Raw genomic sequence first — 21,150 nt, 5'->3', positions numbered from 1 at the left:
AAATAAACAATTTAGCCACTTTACTGGAAACAGTTAATTACCTTATAGGTTCACCTTGCTTGTGTACAGTCACAAATTGTAGACTGACATACAGTTTTTATGAGTCTACCTCAGTGGTCACGAACTCTGCAACTGGAGATCTACAGCACTGTTTACCCTTCATGTATTTAATATAAGGCAAAACAGCCATTACGTACAAGTCACTCATTACTCAGGAGATATTTCTGAGGAGATTAGATAGAAGATGTTAAAAACAGATTAAAAGCTCCAGAGAAAATGTGGCTACTAACAACCACCTGGAAAAGCTGGTAAGACACCAAACCTGTCCCCTTCAGATAAACAGCACTTAAAGCGTCCATTTGGAGAGAGAGGAGAAAATCAAGCTGCTTCAGATCTGAAAACATCCACAGGTGTTTCTGTCCATCCTTCCACTGTGAGAAGACCACTCAACACTGTGGGTCTGAAAGGATGTGTAGCTGATCAAGAAGAACCTCACTGAGAAAAGGAGACGGACACATCAAACAAAGAAGCTGAGCAATGGACTGACCACCCCAGAGTCCAGACCTCAACACCACTGAATGGGTTTGATTACTTCAGAAAATCATCAACCGGCTTCTAAGACTGAGCTTTGGAGGCGTGTCTGCAGATTCTTTGAGGAGTTGAAAGTGAGTCTCCTGAAAAGAGTGGAATAAAGGGGAGGAGTGACAAACACTGACTAAACTAATATGATATTTCATTTTTGAGGCTTTTTCTAGTAAATAATGGCTCTTTTGACCAGACATTAAATAAATAAAGGGTCTCTGACTTTTTATGCTTTTACTGGAGGTGGAACTCAAAGTGGTCACTGAGAATCAGTACAAAGTAAGTGTTTCTAATAAAGTGACCATTAATACAGTATCAATATGAACAACTTGCCAGGAAAGCCAGTGAATGCAATCATTCTCTACAAGTGCAGAAAATCATGATCATGCAATTCATTTGCTTTTCATTTACATCGGATGATTATAATCGATTATAACAAACAAAAAGTGGAAGCAAACAGCCATGAGGTCACAGTTATACAAGAATACATCAGCAGCATTTAATACTTATGAACAATAGGTTTCTTGGCAGAAACAAACCAAGATGCGGCATCGCAGGATGAAAAATTAACACAGGGATGTGTTTTGTGCATGCAAATCAAAAATGCCTATATAGTGATAGAGCTAGATGATGAAAAGAATTACTAATAGACATTTTATTCCTTGTATTAAAACATTTCTCTGAAATATTTTTTAAATATTATCAAAACTTTGATTTAAAATCTATTGCATTCCTCTTGTTCTATAACCCTTCAGTCCAATGAGTGCAGTCACCCAGCAGCCAATAAGGGCCATTCTTCTCAGATCCTGTATTGATTTTTTTCCAACGAATTGAATTGATCTGGCTTTATTTAGTTTGCTGATTTGCTGATCACGGAAAGCAGCAGCAAGGGCAATGTGCAAGCTGAGTAGAGCTCCATCATAACCAAATTACAGATAGCTGAGGATTCAGGAGCTTTTGGAGCTACAGGCTCATCTAAACGTGAGGAAAACCAACATAGAAGCGACTCTGCAGGTACCCTGGACCTGATACAAAGCACTGAGGCCATACTGAAACTGTGAACTCCGTGGAGTGCACCTCTCAGTCCACAGCCTAAAGGCTTGCTGGCTGGAGATAACTTCACCACATGCTGGACCGGGCTGCCTGGGAGCGCATGGCCCCCACAGCTGGTGTTTCTCTCTTTCAGTGCTGCCAGAACTCGCCACAACAAAAAGGTTTGAGGCTCTAAACTCCCCAGTTTTAGCATCACCCTCGCCAGAGACAAGCAGTACTCAGATAAGGATCAATAAGTGCACTTACATCCACTCAGTAACCCGATAACTGCAGAAAATCAGATTTTGTCAGAAATCTGTTCAACGTATTTATGCACATTTGAGTAATCAGATAATGGGGAAACTCTGGGTCTGCATGAGTCAGACAGTAATCAGGTTTCTGCTTTACAACCAGCCAATAAACTCACAGACGACGTTGTGGCGTAAAACACAACATAAAACTCAAAACTCAAACTTTTAACCAGAAAATGTAAAACACACATCATCTAACAGAAGAAGAATAATATGAAAATCTTTCACTCTATCCAGCATGTGGTGGGTTTCTCCTTTACTTCAAGGGTATTTAGATGCTGTCTTTTGGGTGCTGTTACGCTGCTTAGCGAGAAGGGGCTGGCACTCTCAGCCTGACATGCACTTTCAGCCTATTAATGACGTCAGTGCCGCTCTGCCACAACAGGGTTTTTGTCGGTTTTATGAGGAAAAACAGCAAAACATGAACTACAACATGAGTTGCACTGAACACACATTACGCCGTCATACTGATAATAATCTAATTAAATATGGAAACCTCCAAAGTTAAACCACGACGATAAAACAATGTCGACTTCATTCACAGAAAAAAAGGCTACGGTTGAAACTCATGAAAGCCATGCTGAAGACGATTAGAACCGTTAGGAATACAACCTGATGGTTTTGCTTCCTAACAGGATGGGCTTGATGGTTGCCATTAGAGACTATTAGTAAACAAACAAATGTATGTGGAATCAGTCCCAGAAGACCTGATTAAATTATCTGAATCTCTTGCACTGTGATATCAGCCATCAAGAAAACAGAATACCATTAGCATCTACTGAAAACCACCAGGAATCAGACAGTTTACCTTTATTTTCAGACTTCTTTCAACAGAAAGGTACATTAAAAGGATTGTCTACCCGTGTTATGGACGAAAAATTGATTAAGTGATAATGTTGCTAAGCAGCAGCCAAAAGTTCCCATGCCATTGGGCTGCTTCTGCCACTGAGGCTGAGAGTGCATCTGTCTGAGAGTGCATGTCTGCAGCCAGACTCTACTGCGTCTTGCTGCTGTTGCTGTTTTCACACAGGCGCAAATAATACAAACAAAAAAAATCAGAGTAAGGTGTTTGTTTACAAGCACTGAAAAACCCCATTACTGAGCTAAAATCCAGCTCTCTTTTTGGATTTCATAGGATTTCTAGGCCTAATTTGATCTGAGAAATTAATTAGAAATTAGATGCTATTTACACGACCACCTGCTTAAATCAGAGAACTGCGGAAATCCGATTATGATCAGGTTATTAAGTGTATGTCAATGCACTCTCCCTGCGTTGGTGGTTTAACGGTTATAAATCACAGTCTCACGGTCTACAGATTTGGCTCACAGTGCATGTGATGTGAACTTGAACTGTGGTTGTTTTGTGTCTCACCACAGGGATTCTCAGTCCTCGTGTCCAATCACAAAGTGTTTCCAACGATGTTGAGTGCCAAACTCTGCTTGGTCTTTGACCCCGCTCATGCAATAACAGGCAAGAGGTCAGCTCAGTGGCAGAACTTTGTAAAGAGCTGGACGCAGAGCGCACTGCAATTATGACGGACACCTGGACCAGTTGTTTCATTGGCTTCCCTCTTGATAAAAGGAAAACTTAAAACCAAATTATGGTTAGATTTATATCATATGATATTAACATTTATTTGCTGTTTCTTATACTAGCTGATTGTTATCGTTTGCTGATGTTTACACATTAAAATTTTTTCAAACTTTATTAAGCAACATATTTCTAAAAAAAATAATTATTATTATGATGTTAATGATAATAATAATAATAATAATAATAATAATAATAATAATAATAATAATAATAATAATAATAATAATAATATCTTTATTCAGTGGCTGTGTGGAAAGCAAGGAGACACGGATGCCTGGAATGAATTCATCTAAACCAGCTATAACCTACTGATTTTTTTGACACTATCCATACAATAAGAAAAACATTTATTTTTAAGGTGTTTCCTGATTAAGCCTGTTGTAGTTTAGGCCACAGTAGTTTCTATGGCAATGCTTACTAAATAGAGACACAAACACCAACGTGACAAACAAACACTCCATTATTCTAATTATTCAGATTGGCCCTGTAAATATTAGTGCATCAGTTGTTTGAAATATGGCTGCATACAGGCAAATGCATCATATTAGTCCATATTAGAGCAAGAGCACACATTTCCAGTTACATCTTATTGTTGTGGCTATCGTGTGCTGGAGGTTAGGGAACCAGCCCTGTGACCAGAAGGGTGCCGGTTCTGTCAGCTGACAGTCCATGACTGAAGTGTCCTTGAGCAAGACACCTAACCCCCAACTGCTCCCCAGGTGCCGTGGATAGGTCTGCCCACTGCTCCGAGCAAGTCTGCTCAATGCCCCCTAGTGTGTTCACTAGTGTGCATGTATGTGGGTGTTTCACTGCACGGACGGGTTAAATGCAGAGGTCTACTTTCACAGTGTGCAAACACAGTTGGCGGATGGTTCTGAATTCAATTCGATTCATTTCCCCAATTCTACAAGCTGTTTTTCAAAACCATCATTATCATTTTTTTTTCATATCATCCAGCTCTATGTTTTGAATGTAAGAAAGTAAGGAATATATAGCATGAGCACAAGCAGTCATATCTGAGGGGAGCATGAGAGCGCACCTGAGAAAAAAGACTGGGATATTCCAGCAGCTATAGCTACTGTCCGCTGAAGAGAGGAAGTAAGAGGCTCGAGGAGGCCTCTGATCTCTTTGAACACACCTAAGATTGCATGATCAGAGACAGTTTGACTTTTCAGAGTGAGACAGAGGCTATATCTGCAGGAAATGCTACAACTCAACTAGAACAGATGGTTCTACTGCAAATAAAAGCTTTAATAATGGCTCTTCTGGCACCAAAACACATTTCCTTTGTGGTGAATTGAGCAATATCAGATAAAATCCAGTGTACTCTGTTTTTGGTGTGTACAGATGGGGATATACTGGCTACGTTTACAAGGAAAGATCCAATTGCATACATTCCCCATCACAGATTAAGACTGAGGTGTCTTTATTCACACACTATTCGACAAATCTGATGGAAAATCTCCATTTACCTGCTTTCTGCAAGTAATTCAATACAAAATTACACACATGTGAAACTGCTTAGTGTAGACATCACCACGACAGTCCAGTCAGAGTGAGATGAGCTGCAGTGAGCAGTGCTTGTGTTTTTAATTGCTTTAAAATTATGTCCGACTCAGGAAAAAAGGTCCTTCACGTCCTTATTAAAGAAGGCAGAGAGGAAGATGTCATGTTCTGAGACACATAAGCTGGACATCCGTCCCACCGCCGTCTTTTAAAGATCAGAATATGAACTTTACATGGATAGTATTCTTCTATTTAACTGATTATTTACAGGTTTACCCACCTCGGTCATTCGAATAGAAACTGTATTCTGAATGGCCTCAATCAGACTAGACTATTCCGATTGAGGTGTTTACATGGACGAAATCGATTGAGCTATTAGTCACATTATTAACGGAATATTAGGTTGTGTGTAAATATGGCTACTGTCTACTATGGAAGCCCGTTTCTAACAGAGAGAGGAGAAATAAAAAGCCTACAGTTATTTTTTCTTTTTCTGTGTCTGGCAGAAGCATGTCAAAGTTTTGATTTACACCCAGTCCCATTTCACCCCTCACCCCTACCACTCAGCCCTTAGCCCAGGCATATTATTCCCTTAACGAATGGACTTATTAGTGTTTATAATCACTCCAGCTGGTTTTGTGATACGTTTAATCTGCGATGAGAAACTGACGAATGCTAAAAAAGAGGCTGAAGTCGCTTCTCATTCGAATTTTCCCGTTCCACCTCAAATAGTGCAGCAGTTACATTCTCAGAAGAGCAGCTACAGCTGATCAAGTCTGTATTTTAGTGATATTCTTTTTTGCCTATACTAGCACATTAGCAGATACTGAGACATATTTACAGCCAAGATGGTAAAATGGACATTTTGTTGTGGACAAATTGTTGTGGCTCTCAAGGTGGTTTGGTATTTGCTGAAAGGACACAATGGCTCTCCCTACCATCTGAGCTGCAACCCCTGCTTTAGGGTCCTTCACTCTGGAACAACCTTCAACGACGTAGCGGCTGAGAAATGCAGCCTAGGCTTTGGAACGCAACTAATAAGTCACTTATTTGAGAAAAAGTGAGGAAAAAGTACCTTAAGTAACTTAAAATTTACGTTGGAGATGACCGGATTAGTCAAACCTAAAAGGAAAGATGCTAAGCTACACACTCACAGTGCAGAAGTCTTACTGAAATTCTGAATAAACTGAGAAAATTAAGAGCTCCTCTCTTCTTTCCTTTCCTTTCTTCCCGTCAAGCTCCTACAGCTCAAATACAAACTAGCAGTCAGAAGGCTGGGCTGATAGACGCAGCATCTTAAAGATCATATTAACAAAGTTCACATTAATCATTTTTAAATAAGATGAATGTAAGAAACCTCTGGGCCATTTACATCGGATTAGATTTATGTTGCAGGGTTTTAGTGGTCAGCACTTTCACTCAAACAATAAACGAGAAATTGTGAGAAATTTGGATGATGAACTCACCATCACACCCACCGTCACACTGGCCCACAGGCATCTCCCCTTTAGAAAGGAACTTTTTCACCTTCTTCAAGATCTTCTTATGTGTTTTTGATGGCTGAAAGTCCAAGGCATGGCATCTTCAACAAACACAAACCAAGAATTAGTGCTGGCGCTCCAGCGTTTACTTCACACATCTACACATGCAGGTCCTTCCAAAAGAAAATCTGTGAGAAACATATTATCACACTATACACATGCGTATCACAGCTGTCGGCAGAAAACAGTGTATTTCCATTTTTGTCATTTTTCAGTTTTTGACCTCATTTGAAAGTGCCTATTGCTTTTTATATCATGTGTAAATTTCATGATGAGTGGACTAAAAGAAAGATCCCAAAATGACTTGGAAAAAACATTCTGGTTGCACTGAATTCCATTAAAAGTAAAGTATGTTCTTTCCTTCTACTGCAAAGTTACCATTTTGGAGATACAAGGTTTTCTTCCAAAAACAGTGATATATATTCATGCTCTGTCAACATGCTGGACACTAGAGCTGCAACTACTGAGTATTTTCAGGTTAGTACCACTTTACTACCGTAGGGTGCTGTTCATAAGGCTACATGACAGCTACATAAGCTTGTCATGACAACTGACATAACCCTACAAAAATGTTTATTCCTACAGACATCATCCACTCTAAAGGTTACATTTGCCAATTTTGATCAAAGTTAGCTAAAGTAGCCTTTATGACAGATGACGCCTGTTGGAATAAGCATTTATAAACCGTTATGTAGGGTTATGTCAGTTGTCATGACAAGCTTATGTAGCTGTCATGTAGCCTTATGAACAGCACCCTACAGTAAAGTGTTACCAAATATGTTACTGAATATAATCTTGATTATTAAAATATTCTAAATACTATATTAGAATGAGAAAAGCTCAAGATATTTTACTCTGACGAAAGAAAATAAGACTGATGTACATGCTGGGGATTGTAGTGTAGCTCATGTTGAGATGGGCTAATATAAATTGAAAATCAAAACAATTTCGTGGGCTGGATGGCTGGATATCCTATATCCTCCTGGAAATTAATCAAAAATTATAATAATTTGTGGACTGGACGGCTGGATATCCTATATCCTCCTGGATATTAATTGAAAATGAAAATAATTTCATGGGCTGGACGGCTGGATATCCTACAACCCCATTTCCAGTGAAGTTGGGACGTTGTGTAAAACATAAATAAAAACAGAATACGATGATTTGCAAATCCTTTTCAACCTATTTTCAATTGATTACACTACAAAGACAAGATATTTAACGTTCAAACGGATAAACTTTGTTTTTTGCAAATATTCACTTATTTTGATGCCTGCAACACGTTCCAAAGAAATTGGGACAGGGGCAACAAAAGACAGGGAATGTTAAGGAATGCTCAAAAAACACCGTCTTGGAGCATTCCACAGGTGAACAGGTTAACTGGAAACAGGTGAGTGTCATGATTGGGTATAAAGGGAGCACTGATGTACAACTTCAGTTGCTCAACAGTCCGGGGTCTCTGTTGTCATATTTTACGCTTCATAATGCGCCACACATTTTCAATGGGAGACAGGTCTGGACTGCAGGCAGGCCAGTCTAGTACCCACACTCTTTTACTACGAAGCCACGCTGTTGTAACACGTGCAGAATGTGGCTTGGCATTGTCTTGCTGAAATAAGCAGGACGTCCCTGAAAAAGACGTTGCTTGGATGGCAGCACATGTTGCTCCAAACCCTGTATGTACCTTTCAGCATTAATGGTGCCTTCACAGATGTGTAAGTTACCCGTGCCATGGGCACTAACACACCCCCACACCATCAGAGATGCTGGCTTTTGAACTTTGCACTGATAACAATCCGGACAGTCCTTTCCCTCTTTTGCCCAGTGAACCCGACGTCCATTATTTCCAAAAACAATTTGAAATGTGGACTCGTCAGACCACAGGACACTTTTCCACTTTGCGTCAGTCCATCTCAGATGAGCTCGGGCCCAGAGAAGCCGGCGGCGTTTCTGGGTGTTATTGATATCTGGCTTTCTCTTTGCATGGCAGAGTTTTAACTTGCACTTGTAGATGGAGTGACGAACTGTGTTTACTGACAGTGGTTTTCTGAAGTGTTCCTGAGCCCATGTGGTAATATCCGTTACAGAATGATGTGGGTTTTTAATGCAGTGCTGCCTGAGGGATCGAAGGTCACGGGTATTCAATGTTGGTTTTCTGCCTTGCCGCTTACTTGCAGAGATTTCTCCAGATTCTCTGAATCGTTTTATGATATTATGGACTGTAGATGATGAAATCCCTAAATTCCTTCCAATTGCGAGTTGAGAAATGTTGTTCTTAAACTGTTGGACTATTTTCTCACGCAGTTGTTCAAAAAGTGGTGAACCTCGCCCCATCCGTGCTTGTGAACGACTGAGCCTTTCAGGGATGCTCCCTTTATACCCAATCATGACACTCACCTGTTTCCAATTAACCCGGTCACCTGTGGAATGTTCCAAACAGGTGTTTTTTGAGCATTCCTCAACTTTCCCAGTCTTTTGTTGCCCCTGTCCCAACTTCTTTGGAACGTGTTGCAGGCATCAAATTCAAAATGAGTGAATATTTACAAAAACCAATAAAGTTTATCTGTTTGAATATTAAATATCTTGTCTTTGTAGTGTATTCAATTGAATATAGGTTGAAAAGGATTTGCAAATCATCGTATTCTGTTTTTATTTATGTTTTACACAACGTCCCAACTTCATTGGAATTGGGGTTGTATATTCTCCTGGACATTAATCGAAAATTCAAATAATTTGTGGGCTGGGCAGCTGAATATCCTATATCCTCCATCCTTAACAGTGATCTGCACCTAATGTCGTCTACTGCTTTATATAAAATAATTTCAAATAAAACTCATTGTTACAATTCAATGCCTATTTTGCCGCTGCAGTTCTGGCATATATTGAATAAACAGTGGCCAGTTGGGGTCATAACAAAATGAAATAAAAATTGAATAAAAACACAACTCAACTAGCCCACGGATTTGTTGAGATTTTTTTTTTTTATATGGCCTTTTAAGAGGTTGACTTGACACCCTTGGTCTAAATCATCTTCCTTCGGCTAGCTCTGGACAGCACGATCTCATTTATTATTGAGGCTGAATGCTACTTAGAACAGAAGTGATAGCTGCGGCAAGTCATAAGCTCCAACGAAACTGACGCGCAAACCTGGCAAGCGTTTGCTGGCCCACAGAAGTGTGGATTTTCCTAAAGTGAATATTCGGTTTTCAAATATGTTTAAATTGATCAGATATTATTCAATATTCATTTCAGCCCTAACAGACTTTTTTTTTTTTTTTTTTTTTTTTTTTAAATGGTCTCTTTACCTGATGGTGTACTGTGGACAGCAGGTCTTGTTCATGACAGGCTTGTAAACATATTTGCCACTTCTGAAAATTAAAGAATAAAAATGCAAGTCAATTAAAAATTCAAGAAAAGACCTTTTGAATTTCACTTTTTGAAAAACATTTCAAGACCCGAGTTTTCATAAAGCTGCTATTTGACAACATCTGTTGTAAAAGCACAATATGTTGAAGTATGCAAAGTATGAAAAATGCAAAGAATAAATGAAAAATGAAATAGAACGGAAAGAGTTAATAAATTAATAAATAAATAAATAAAATCATAAATTTCATAGTCCCCTAACACCAAATGAGTTGTCCATCCCTTCATTCATTTCCTCTTCCACACCTGGAGAGAGGGGCACTCTGCAACCGGAGGGAGGCACACTGCATTCAGAAAGCAACACACTGCACCCAGAGAGACTGGTGCACTACAACCAGACAGCAGGGCACGCTCCAGATGGAGAGAGAGGCACATTAAACCCAAAAAGCAGCACATTGCACACTAGAGAGATTGGCGCACTGGAGAGAGAGAGAGACTCGCTGCACCCAGAAAGCACGGCACGCTCCACATGGAGAGAGAGGCGCATTAAACCCAAAAAGCAGCACATTGCACACTAGAGAGATTGGCGCACTGGGGGGAGAGAGAGAGAGAGAGAGAGAGAGAGAGAGAGAGAGAGACTGACAGACAGTTGCTGCACCCAGAAAGCACGGCACTATACCCAGAAAGAGTGGTGCAATGCAATCCCAGTGGTAGAGTCAAACATTAGACAGGTGTGTCAATTTGTGCTGCTGTCACACGCACAATTCTCTGCGCCACACTGCTGCCCATCTTCACAGAAATCACAGCAGGTGAAAGGAAAACAACTCATTCTGCTGTCATGTAAATGCAGCTCCAGAGAACAAGACCACCAAGGGCCTTCACTGGAAGAGTGTGACGATGCCACATGAGAAGTCTTTCTAATTTACATAAACGTTTAATTAAAAGTTGGCCGTGTGGAATTGAAGGGAGTGATGTGTTTGGGGTAAAAGGAGCAGTACAACCCAAAGCCTACCACTCCACATGGGAATTAATGAGCTCGGCCGAGGATTCGTCCCAAAGAGCAAGACAAGCGCATGGAGGAACTAGATGGTGGATTTCCTCCGACTGTCTTGGATGTAATTGGATGTAAGTCAGGCCTGCACCACCGGTGAGATCTGTCCTGGATTTTTTTTGTTTCTTTGCTTTAATGCAATGCATTGCTAAGGACCTGTGGAATTTTGGATTTTTGTGGCTTTAGGTTTGGACATTGAGGACTTTAAGAGTTTGATGACACACGGGTTACAGGTTGTTTGTGTGTGTGTGTGTGTGTGTGTGTGTGTGTGTGTGTGTGTGTGTGAGTGATTGTCCCAGTACTGTAAAGCACTGATTTTTCATCCAATATAACATCAAAAGGATCGTTTTTGTCTCTCCTGTTTGGGTATTAATTCTTCTACGCTTATACTTGGGAGTGTATTGTCCTTGGACTTCAGTAACTGTTTTTCTGGTTAAGATTAAGGGGATTGTTACAAGAGCTGAACACACTCTTTCATAATTGATTTCAAAAGGAAAACAAAGTCTTTTAATCTGTAAGTTTTATAATATTCTGTACTTTTCTAGAAATGTAACAACAACAACAACAAAAAAAGACAGAGGGCCTACCTTCTCCATCCTCTGTCAATCAAATCCTGGTAGTCCTGCACTGTCATCGCATGGGACCACATACCTGCATGAGGACAAAAAGAAGCAAGATCAAATGAGGAGGGATGAAGACCTCCACTGTTCATCATTCATTCCAACTTTTAACATCCAACACAGACTGTTTAGAACAAACCAGAAACTGCCTCCTGACAGGGAAGAGAGTCACCAAGCACGTACAGCAGCTTCTATTTGACCCCAGCCTGGTCCCCATGAGGGCTCAGCGTTCCCATCGAGGCTCCAGAACAGACAGGAAGCTTTTAAAATCCCTAGTTTGCAGTTCTGGCAGCTTTTTAAGAAGGACATCCTTCTTCCACTGAGAAAACCCTGAACAACTAAAGTAAGAAGTAAGAGAGAAAGCTACGAAGAACTGCTCAACTACAGTATTTATAGATTTTGAAATCTGCTCCTAATAAAGCGTATTGCTCTTATAGACTCGACAGATTTCTAATGCTGGCTCTATGATAAAACCCCAGAAAGAGGCAAACTGGTTTCTGTTCCAGGGTTTTAATACAGCTGACAATAATACTGACTTTGATACTGACACCAAGTGTAGTAACATAATGACCTACTGGATATCAAAGCAACATAATGACAATATTTAGAAACACTGTACTTTGTCTGACCCCACAGAAAGTTATTGCTGACTTAATTGACATCTCTGATTTTTCTCATTTAGGCCCAATCCTATTTCACCCCTCGCCACTACCACTTAGCCCTACCCATCCGTTTTGCGTGTTGATGTCTGGGGGCAGGGTGTCCTGATTCTTGTTGAGATACAGGAGCTACATGAGCCTCCAAACGGAGGTATTTTAGAGGCTCCAAACAGAAAGATATGAGAAAAAAAGAAAAATGGACAAGATGTTGAACAAGAGACCAAATAAACCCACAAATGTGAGAATTGTCTGTATTAAAAAATTACGATGACTATATATAATCTTCATTTAATGTTGTTTCAGTATATTCTGGTCTTTTTCTTCTTAAGCATAAAAAGTCACTAACAGCATGCTAACGTCCCAGTAGCTAACTAACTTTCCTGTTCCGCCTTAAATAGTCCAGCAGTTCGGGCAGGTTCGCCTACAGAGCAGTGCTAGTAGCTGTTAATGAAGTGTTGCTCTTTTTATTTGAGGGTCCCATTTCAGAGGAAAGATTTCAACCACTGCCCTGTAACTCAGTTACAAGGTGTTTGGGTGACACTCGAAAACAAGGGGTAGGGGTAAAAAGAAGAAATGGGACCGGGCCTTAGTCTCTATGAACACAAAACTCTTCAAATGGTGAACAAATTAACACAAAATTTAAACATGGCCTGTGAAGCAGGGGTTCATCGGTCTCCATCGGCATTGTGGAAGAAGATGTGATACACAACGTACGTCTGGGGGGAATTCGGCCAGAATGTTTAAAGTGGCCAGTGACTTTGTGTCCGACTGTCACTCAGTGAGACTGAGCCTCCTTCGCTGCACTGTGTTCAGCAGTTAACGCTCAGCTTAAGCCACGTGGTATGGGAGCTGATATGGGAATGTTGGTAAATGAGCACGGTATCGGACTGATATCCGATGACTGTATTGGTATCGGTGCATCCCTACTTCTAGTTAGCTTTCAGTCTAAACCATATGTTGAAAAATCTTTCCGTGAAAAGGGAACGGAAAAGTGAGGCACGATGGTACACTCTGATTGGTTTATCTGCATGTCTCTAGGGAGGGTATGAAAGGGAATAGCAAATAGTGCTTTGACTGAGGGAAAATAAAACCCCACTTCGCTTGTATGTGTGTAGAACTGCAGAGGATATAATGTGCATTGTAAAATGGTCCAAAGATCTCCATGATGGTGCATTGTGGACATGTTATAATCCTTCACGATATTTGATATCATCATATTGTACACCCCTAATTTACAGTTTACTGCATTGTTCTGTAATGAAGGTGAAATAAGTCATTTTGAAATCAGATAAATCTTTATAAATCACCCTGTATTACAGCTGAATGTTACTCAGAGCATTAGGTCCTTTACGTCACTGACTGATCACCTATATGTTTTAGATCTGCTGATGGACGTATCTGTCTAATCTAATCAGCATTCATCTTTCATCTGAGCTCCACAACAACAAACAGCAGAACATCTCTGGGAAGAATAAACATAAAACAGGCCCGTCACCAGCACAGCCAGGTAAAAGCTGTTCACCCGCCTCCGACCCCACTGTGGACTCGTATCATCATGGAAACTGAGGGGAGAAGTCCCCTCATCAACAAATGTGAGCTTGACCAGCCTGCTGCCCAGAAAGTACAACAAGGCAGCACAACAGTGCTCTGATTACATTAAGATACAACGGAAAGAGCACACAGAGGGCTGAATAATTTATCACAACAGCATCTCCTGTCTGTCACTGCTTCACTGATAAAAGTATAATGAAAGATTCTAATGAACTGGTTCAAAGCCAGAATTCAAAAAACATGTTTTGGACTTTAGACTAAACCACTTTAACTATCCTACCCAGAACCACTCAAAGCAGAGTGGTTGCATTCATTATGTCTCCACTGCACATCCGTCCATTTCAGATGAGCTTTAGCCCAGAGAAATAAGCAGCGTTTCTGTTGTTGTTGCTATATGGCTTATGCTTTGCATAGTCTTAACTTGCAGTCGTAGATGCAGCGACAAACTGTTTGACGAAGAGGGTTTTCCAAAGTATTCCCAGACCGAGTGGTTACATACATTACAAAAGCAAATCAGTTTTTAATGCAGTGCTGCGTGGAAAGTTAAAGGGTGTTCAGTTGTGGTTTTTGGCCTTGTCCTTTACGCACACAAATTTCTTCAGATTCTCTGAATCTTTTAATAAATGCTATGGACTGTAGTTGGTGAAATCCCTAAATAAAAACAGAAACACTCCTAACACTGGGAACTACTCACTCACAGTTCTCCCCAAAGGCTGACTGAGCCTTCCGTGAATGCCCCTTTTATACACGGCCATGATATGATAACATCATCTGTTACCAAAGGTATAAGTAACGAATTACATTCACTCTCGTTACTGTAATTGAGTACAGTTTTCCCTGTAATGGAACCTTTTTGAGTAGAAGTTAATCATAGTACTTTTAGTTCATTTTTAATTAAATACTTTTACTTCGCTAGTTTAATTTTAAAAACGTCAGAGTAAAAATATTACTTTTTACATTTATGGCATTTTGGCAGACACGCTTATCCAGAGCGACTTACAATTTGATCCTTTTACACAAGTAGGTGAAGGTGGTGTTAGGAGTCTTGCCCAAGGACTCTTATTGGTGTAGTGTAGGGGGCTTACCCAGTCTACAGCACAGAAGGCGGAGGTGTTACCCAGCACAATACACTAACCACAATATCAAACATCAGCTTATCAGATAATATCAAAATCTTAGCTTATCACCCAATAATAACGAACCATGGTTACATTTAAAAGATCCACCGCTCAAAATACAGCAGCTCCTACAGGAAATGCACTAGAGAGATGTCCAGTTTAGTGGAGAAGGACAGAGGAGGACTGAACCAGCTCACAGGAGGAACAGACCACGTCTATACAGAAAACGATGTTATCAGCAACGAAACATGAAACCTGCTGAGATCTGCTGTCACAGCTCGACTCCAGCCTGAGGGAGCGTGAGACAAACTGGTTGATCCGAGCTAAACTGTGCTCACGATTTTCTTCTATAATGATTCTGTTTATTGCATTTGAAACCTGCTGCGTATATTTTACTGCAGGTGTCTGTCAGCTACTTTAGTTAACAGGTGTCACCCACAGCCGACAGTTTACGCTTTTAAAATATAGCCTAGTTTAGCTGCTGTTGTGGAGATAAACGGTCATGAATGGCTGACACAAAAATCTAGTTGAATACACTCTTCGTAAACCCTGCACAGTAATTCTGTCGCGCTGTTGACCGGCCTCATCTGATCCTTCCCCGTTGTCTCTTTCTCTGCCTCCGTGTTTGTCTTTAACTGTGAGAAGTTGTTTAGCTGTCTAAAGCAGTAATAATGTCAATGTATGAAGTGAACCGCATGATTACTAGTGAAAAAAATTTCAGTAAAAAAAAAAATGTTAAAAATCAAAGCTGGGTAAATTGCTGACGTCGCTGCCCATTTTAATGGTGTAAATATCTAAAGGCTGTAAATGTGTTTACTGTGTGTAGAGGGTCACACCTTTACTATAATGCCAAAGGTATTCAATCACTAGGAAGTCATATATTATTATCCAACCATGAAATGCATGCAGTGTAATGTAAACCTTGTTCCTGACTCAGTAGTTTTATCTACTATTACATTTACTTGAGTAAATTATCACTATAGTAGCAGTACTTGTACTTTAGTAGAGATTTTCAGTGCTGTCTGTTACCTGTTAACCTGTATAAAGTTGCCCCGTCCAACTTTTTTGGAAAATGTTCCAGTAACTAAAATGGAAATATTATGCATTAATAAATAAGGTAAAAGAGGAAATCTCTCTTCTCTGAGCTGAATTCTGAGCTGTTTTCATTTTAAACATCCATAAAGGACCGTTTACAAATCAATCTTTTCTGTTTTTATTTGCATTTTAGCCACCGTCTAAAATTTTTAGGAATTGGTTTTGTGTTGTACAATTTTTCACTCAACCCAGCTAAAAATAACAAAACCTACAGTCCACAATTATTGATTTGTTTTCATTTGATTTGTTTGATTTGTTTTGGTACTCAAAGCCGAGGGCGACATGCCAACGAAAGCGATGTCATAACTGAGTTTAGTAGCAGCCAAACTCTTTCCATGAAAGGCATGCTGTACAAACCTGAACGGCACACGACCGGAGCTTTACAACCTGAATCCTAGGCAAGGTAATCTGATTAGGCCTTAAGCAGCGCCCTTCTTATTTTCTTCCATGTCTTTAGCCTGTAAATGGTGGCTTCTTGGAGACGTGCCCATTTTACGCTCATCGCAAGTGACTGTAAATCTACAATATCTTTTGCGTTTGAAGACATATCACATATATCTAGCAGAGCCGAAGGTCCACTGACCGGTATGATGGTGAAGCAGATCACTGGAAACGTTTTTACTGTTCATTATCAGCAGGAGGAGAAAAAAAGAACAGTGAGAGTCACCTTAGGATTAGGATCTGAAGCATGCTTCCTTCTTGGGTTCATTACGTGGTGCCGGCAGATCACAGAATTAGATTATTTGGAGCAGGTTCACTCATTCATTACAACACAACTACAGCATAAAACATCCACTTTTAGTTAAATACGAGCATAAAGCCATTATCACCCAAAATAAGTCACAGGGTTCAGCATTTCCACAGTCACTATTCAGAAAAAGGCACCATTTTTCGTGAACCGAGTCGTTTGGAGAGATTTGGTGCAAAATGCTGGGTTCTAGAGAAACAGTGGGGATGATAGGAACCAGACGTCTGGTCTGAAGCATCCAATTGTAACAAATGCCTGAGATGTTTTATAACAGTTACGACTTAAAACATATTTTAAATCCATGCAGGGATTTTTAAGGCTAAATAAACCCCTAAAGAAAACTTTTTTTATTCCAAATTTTCCACTATTTTACCATCATCAACATTCCATATAAACTCGGAGGACCCGTGTAGGTTCGCTAGTGGTTCTGGATAGTTAATAAAACGTTTATATTTGTGTTGTAGTCATGGCAACGCAAGGTTCCTATCACCACCACTGTAAAGACATTTGAACCATTTCACACCAAACCACTCTGTATCTCTCTGTTTACATAGTTAATAAAGTAGTTCAGAGTGGTTTGGTGTGAAATGGTTCATTCTAGAGAAATGTAGCAAGAACTGTTCACAGTGGTGGTGATAGGAACCAGATGTCCACCTCTAAAAGCTCCCTCACAGAACACTGGTTGATCGGTTGATTGGCTGGTTATAGATAGATGGATAGATCTTTATTGATCCCCATTGGAAATTGCAGTGTTTCAGTGACAACACATTTCACATACTAACATATACTATGCAGAAACTAAAAAATAGAAATAAAAATAGACGTAAGTATAATAGTAGAAATAAAGTATATCTATTTACATGACAGCACAATGAATATAGACACACACTATATCACCAAAGGTATTTGCTCATCTGCCTTCACACGCATATGAACTTGAGTGAAATCCCATTCTTAATCCATAGGGTTTAATATGATATCGGCCCACCCTCTGCAGCTATAACAGCTTCAACTCTTCTGGGAAGGCTTTCCACAAGGGTTAGGATTGTGTTTATGGGAAAATTTGACCATTTATTCCAGAAGCACATTTGTGAGGTCAGACACTGATGTTGGACGAGAAGGCCTGGCTCACAGTCTCCTCTCTAATTCATCCCAAAGGTGTTCTATAGGGGTTCAGATCAGGACTCTGTGCAGGCCAGTCAAGTTCTTCCACACCAAACTGGCTCATCCATGTCTTTATGGACCTGTATTGTGCACTGGTGCGCAGTCATGTTGGAACAGGAAGGGGCCATCCCCAAACTGTTCCCACAAAGTTGGGAGCATGAAATTGTCCAAAATCTCTTGGTGTTGAAGCATTAAGAGTTCTTTTCACTGAAACTAAGGGGCTGAGCCCAACTCCTGAAAAACAACCCCACACCATAATCCCCCCTCCACCAAACTTTACACTTGGCATAATACGGTCAGAAAAGAACCGTTCTCCTGGCAACCGCCAAACTCAGACTCGTCCATTGGGTTTCCAGACAGAGAAGCGTGATTAGTCACTCCAGAGAACACATTTCCACTGCTCTAGAGTCCAGTGGTGGTGCTTTACACCACTGCATTCCACGCTTTGCATTGCGCTTGGTGATGTAAGGTTTGGCTGCAGCTGCTCGGGCATGGAAACCCATTCCATGAAGCTCTCTATGCTGTTCTTGAGCTGATCTGAAGGCCACATGAAGTTTGGAGGTCTGTAGTGAGTGACTCTACAGAAAGTTATCGACCTCTGCGCACTATGCGCCTCAGCATCCGCTGACCCTGCTCTGTCATTTTACACGGCCGACCACTTTGTGGCTGAGTTTTGCTTGGTTTTATACACCTGTGGCCATGAAAGTGACTGGAACACCTGAATACAATTATTCGGATGGGTGAGTGAATACCTTTGGCAGCATTGTGTATATTACATAAAATGGTCATGAATACACTGCCTGATGACTGAGACATTGTTTTACAATATTTCTATGAGAAAGTTTTAGTCCATTTAAGTTCATCCATTCATGGTGGACGGATACATGCAGAGCACTGTGAGGCTAAGTAGCCCCCAAAGAAAACATTGTGATAAATAAAATGTCTACATTTGTGTTGTAGTCATGGCGATGCCTGGTTCCTATCACCACCACTGTAAAGACAGCTGAACCATTTCACACCAAACCGCTCTGAATCTCTCTGATTAAATCTCACACACTGGACTGGCCAGAAATTCTGAAATATTTAAAACTGGCTGTGTCTGGCCAACGTAAGAACCCAGTACAGACCAAACTGGGGACAAACTTTTGCCACACACTCTTACAAAAGATGGTTATTCAACTATTCTTTAGTAAAGACAATAGTTCTACATAGAACCATGAAGACTCAAAGAACCATTTGCAAAATTTGGTAAAAACATTTCTTTAGATTGATAAAGACTGATCGTACTTTAAATGGTTCTAGGTAGCACCAAGAAGGGTTCTGCTTTCGTTGCGACGTCAAGCTTGTATACAATTAAAGAACCATTTTCATAAAGATTCTAGCTATATAGAACGATACACACCCTCCATTAATCAGAAGAACCATTTTAGCATGTACTGGTTATTTGTGAGTTCAAGGTTCTAAACACAAGCACTATCTTTATCAAAGAACACCTGAAGAACCCTTTTGTGATAAGATAGTTGATTTAAATGCCCATAAAAGGCGACAAGCCAGCTATTTAACGTTAGCGAGAACCACCAGCTAGGTTAGTAGTTAGCTAGGAAGCTTTCAGGCTTAGCTTACCTAAGCTAACGAAACTAAGATTTCACCAAAATGACAAAATATGAGAGAACATCGTTAAGACAGCTGGTTTGCGGCTCTCCAACTCGGCCGAGCGACGTAAACGCGGGATAAGAAACGAATGACAAAAGTAAATAAAGGCTACAGAAACCTGGCTAGCTGAGTTAACCAAATAGCAACATGCTAACAGAGGCTAGCAGCGTAGTACTGTAACTGTAATAGTGCTAAATTTTACAGGGTGCTGTCAAAGATACTGTGTGGAACAATCTAGAACCTGTGGACTTTTGGCTAGAAACGACAACAAAGACAGGGACGAGGATGAAGTCGGCTCCTTGTTGGAACTCTCCGTTCCACCTTAAATTGCGCAGCGGTTACATTCTGGCAGCTGAGGCGCCTGAATGTAACTGCTGCGCCATTTAAGGTGGAACGGAGAGTTCCTGAAAGAAACCAACTTTAGCTTCCAAATTTCTCAGACAAGGCAAGTTAAATACCTACTTAAATGCTGATTTCGGGAGATTAGTGACACAGATGATGAAGGGCACTCACCGTGTGAAAAATTGCCCTTTTCATTTTTGCAATAGCCACATCGGTAGCCATCGTCTCCTCCAAAATATTCCACTATACTGTACGAGCCTCCAGCAGTAGCCATGTCCTGTAAGCCTGTATCGTTTGTAGGAAACAGAAGTTGGAAAAGATCCACCGGGTGGGAGAGGATAGAGGACAATAATAGGTTCTAGTTACTCTGGTCAGCTACAAGGCGTGACCTCAGAAAGGCTCACATGTTCCTGTAGGCATGGTCCTTCACTCTTCAAACAACTTAAAGGGGAACGCCACCACTTTTCAACATTTCTGTATGACTCAGTGACAATCCCTGTACTTGAGTTAAAGTAGAGACACTCAAGGTAAAATATTACTCCAGCAAAAGTTGAACTTCCTCCCTTTAGACCTCCACTTGAGTAAAAGTACTGAAATACTTGCTTCAGATGTACTTAAGTATCAAAAAGTACACAAAAAGTACTAAAAGTGTAATCATGGCTCTAATGTCCTGTTATCATTTTTATAACAAGACTCGCTTCATGAACTCATTTTAGGTGAAAATCCTCCAGTGTCTCTCTTGGTAAACCAGTCTTTTAATAGAAGGTCATTAATTAGTGACGCTGACGTCTATTAAAATGATCATAAGCACAAAACACTGAAGGTAAACAGTTTCCATCAGGGAGAACCGAGTGGCTCTGAAATCACTTTTTACAAACAAGCAAAGTTTCAGTTTAAGATTTATTTACAACTTAGTTCCAAGTTTAAGTTTAATAAAAACTGGCTTTAAACTCAGGATCACAAATAAGCTCCTTTACTGTATTGATCTGTAGGTCTCTGTTCATAAACATAAACCAGCCCAAACTAATTTACTATAAAATGAAAGTGTTTGTATAAATTCAGAAAAAAGCCGCGTCAGTCACGACTGCATATGTGGACATATTTCTATATTGTGCTCTATTTACACAAAGTTAGGTTAGTTCATCATTTATGTTGAATAGACTCTCCCGAAATGTGACGCTGCTGCGCTGACGTTGAACCGTGTGCTGCACTGGCTCGGT

The 21,150-nt window shown here is 40.3% G+C and overlaps 1 protein-coding gene across 6 annotated transcripts in view; it reads right to left on the bottom strand.

The window, feature by feature from the left end:
• LOC108430283 (arginyl-tRNA--protein transferase 1) overlaps positions 1-21,150 on the bottom strand; it is a 172,927-nt gene that overhangs the window by 144,551 nt on the left and 7,226 nt on the right. For 2 of the 6 annotated variants that reach the window (XM_037538565.1, XM_037538566.1), the window contains exons 1-5: positions 20,102-20,345; positions 11,568-11,631; positions 9,872-9,934; positions 6,492-6,607; positions 4,559-4,657 (exon numbers count right to left, since the gene is read on the bottom strand). In XM_037538565.1, the coding sequence (XP_037394462.1) occupies positions 4,559-4,657; positions 6,492-6,607; positions 9,872-9,934; positions 11,568-11,631; positions 20,102-20,204 (445 nt within the window). In that variant the 5' untranslated portion in view covers positions 20,205-20,345. Of the gene's footprint in view, positions 1-4,558; positions 4,658-6,491; positions 6,608-9,871; positions 9,935-11,567; positions 11,632-20,101; positions 20,346-21,150 lie in introns of those variants that run through there. The other 4 variants (XM_017702668.2, XM_017702667.2, XM_037538564.1 and 1 more) reach the window with 3 other exon arrangements.

This window comes from Pygocentrus nattereri, chromosome 5, assembly GCF_015220715.1.
Source record: "Pygocentrus nattereri isolate fPygNat1 chromosome 5, fPygNat1.pri, whole genome shotgun sequence".
Classification (NCBI taxonomy): Eukaryota; Metazoa; Chordata; class Actinopteri; order Characiformes; family Serrasalmidae; genus Pygocentrus; species Pygocentrus nattereri.
Note: the sequence above shows the minus strand (reverse complement) of the source record. Positions and strands in the feature narration are given on the sequence as shown.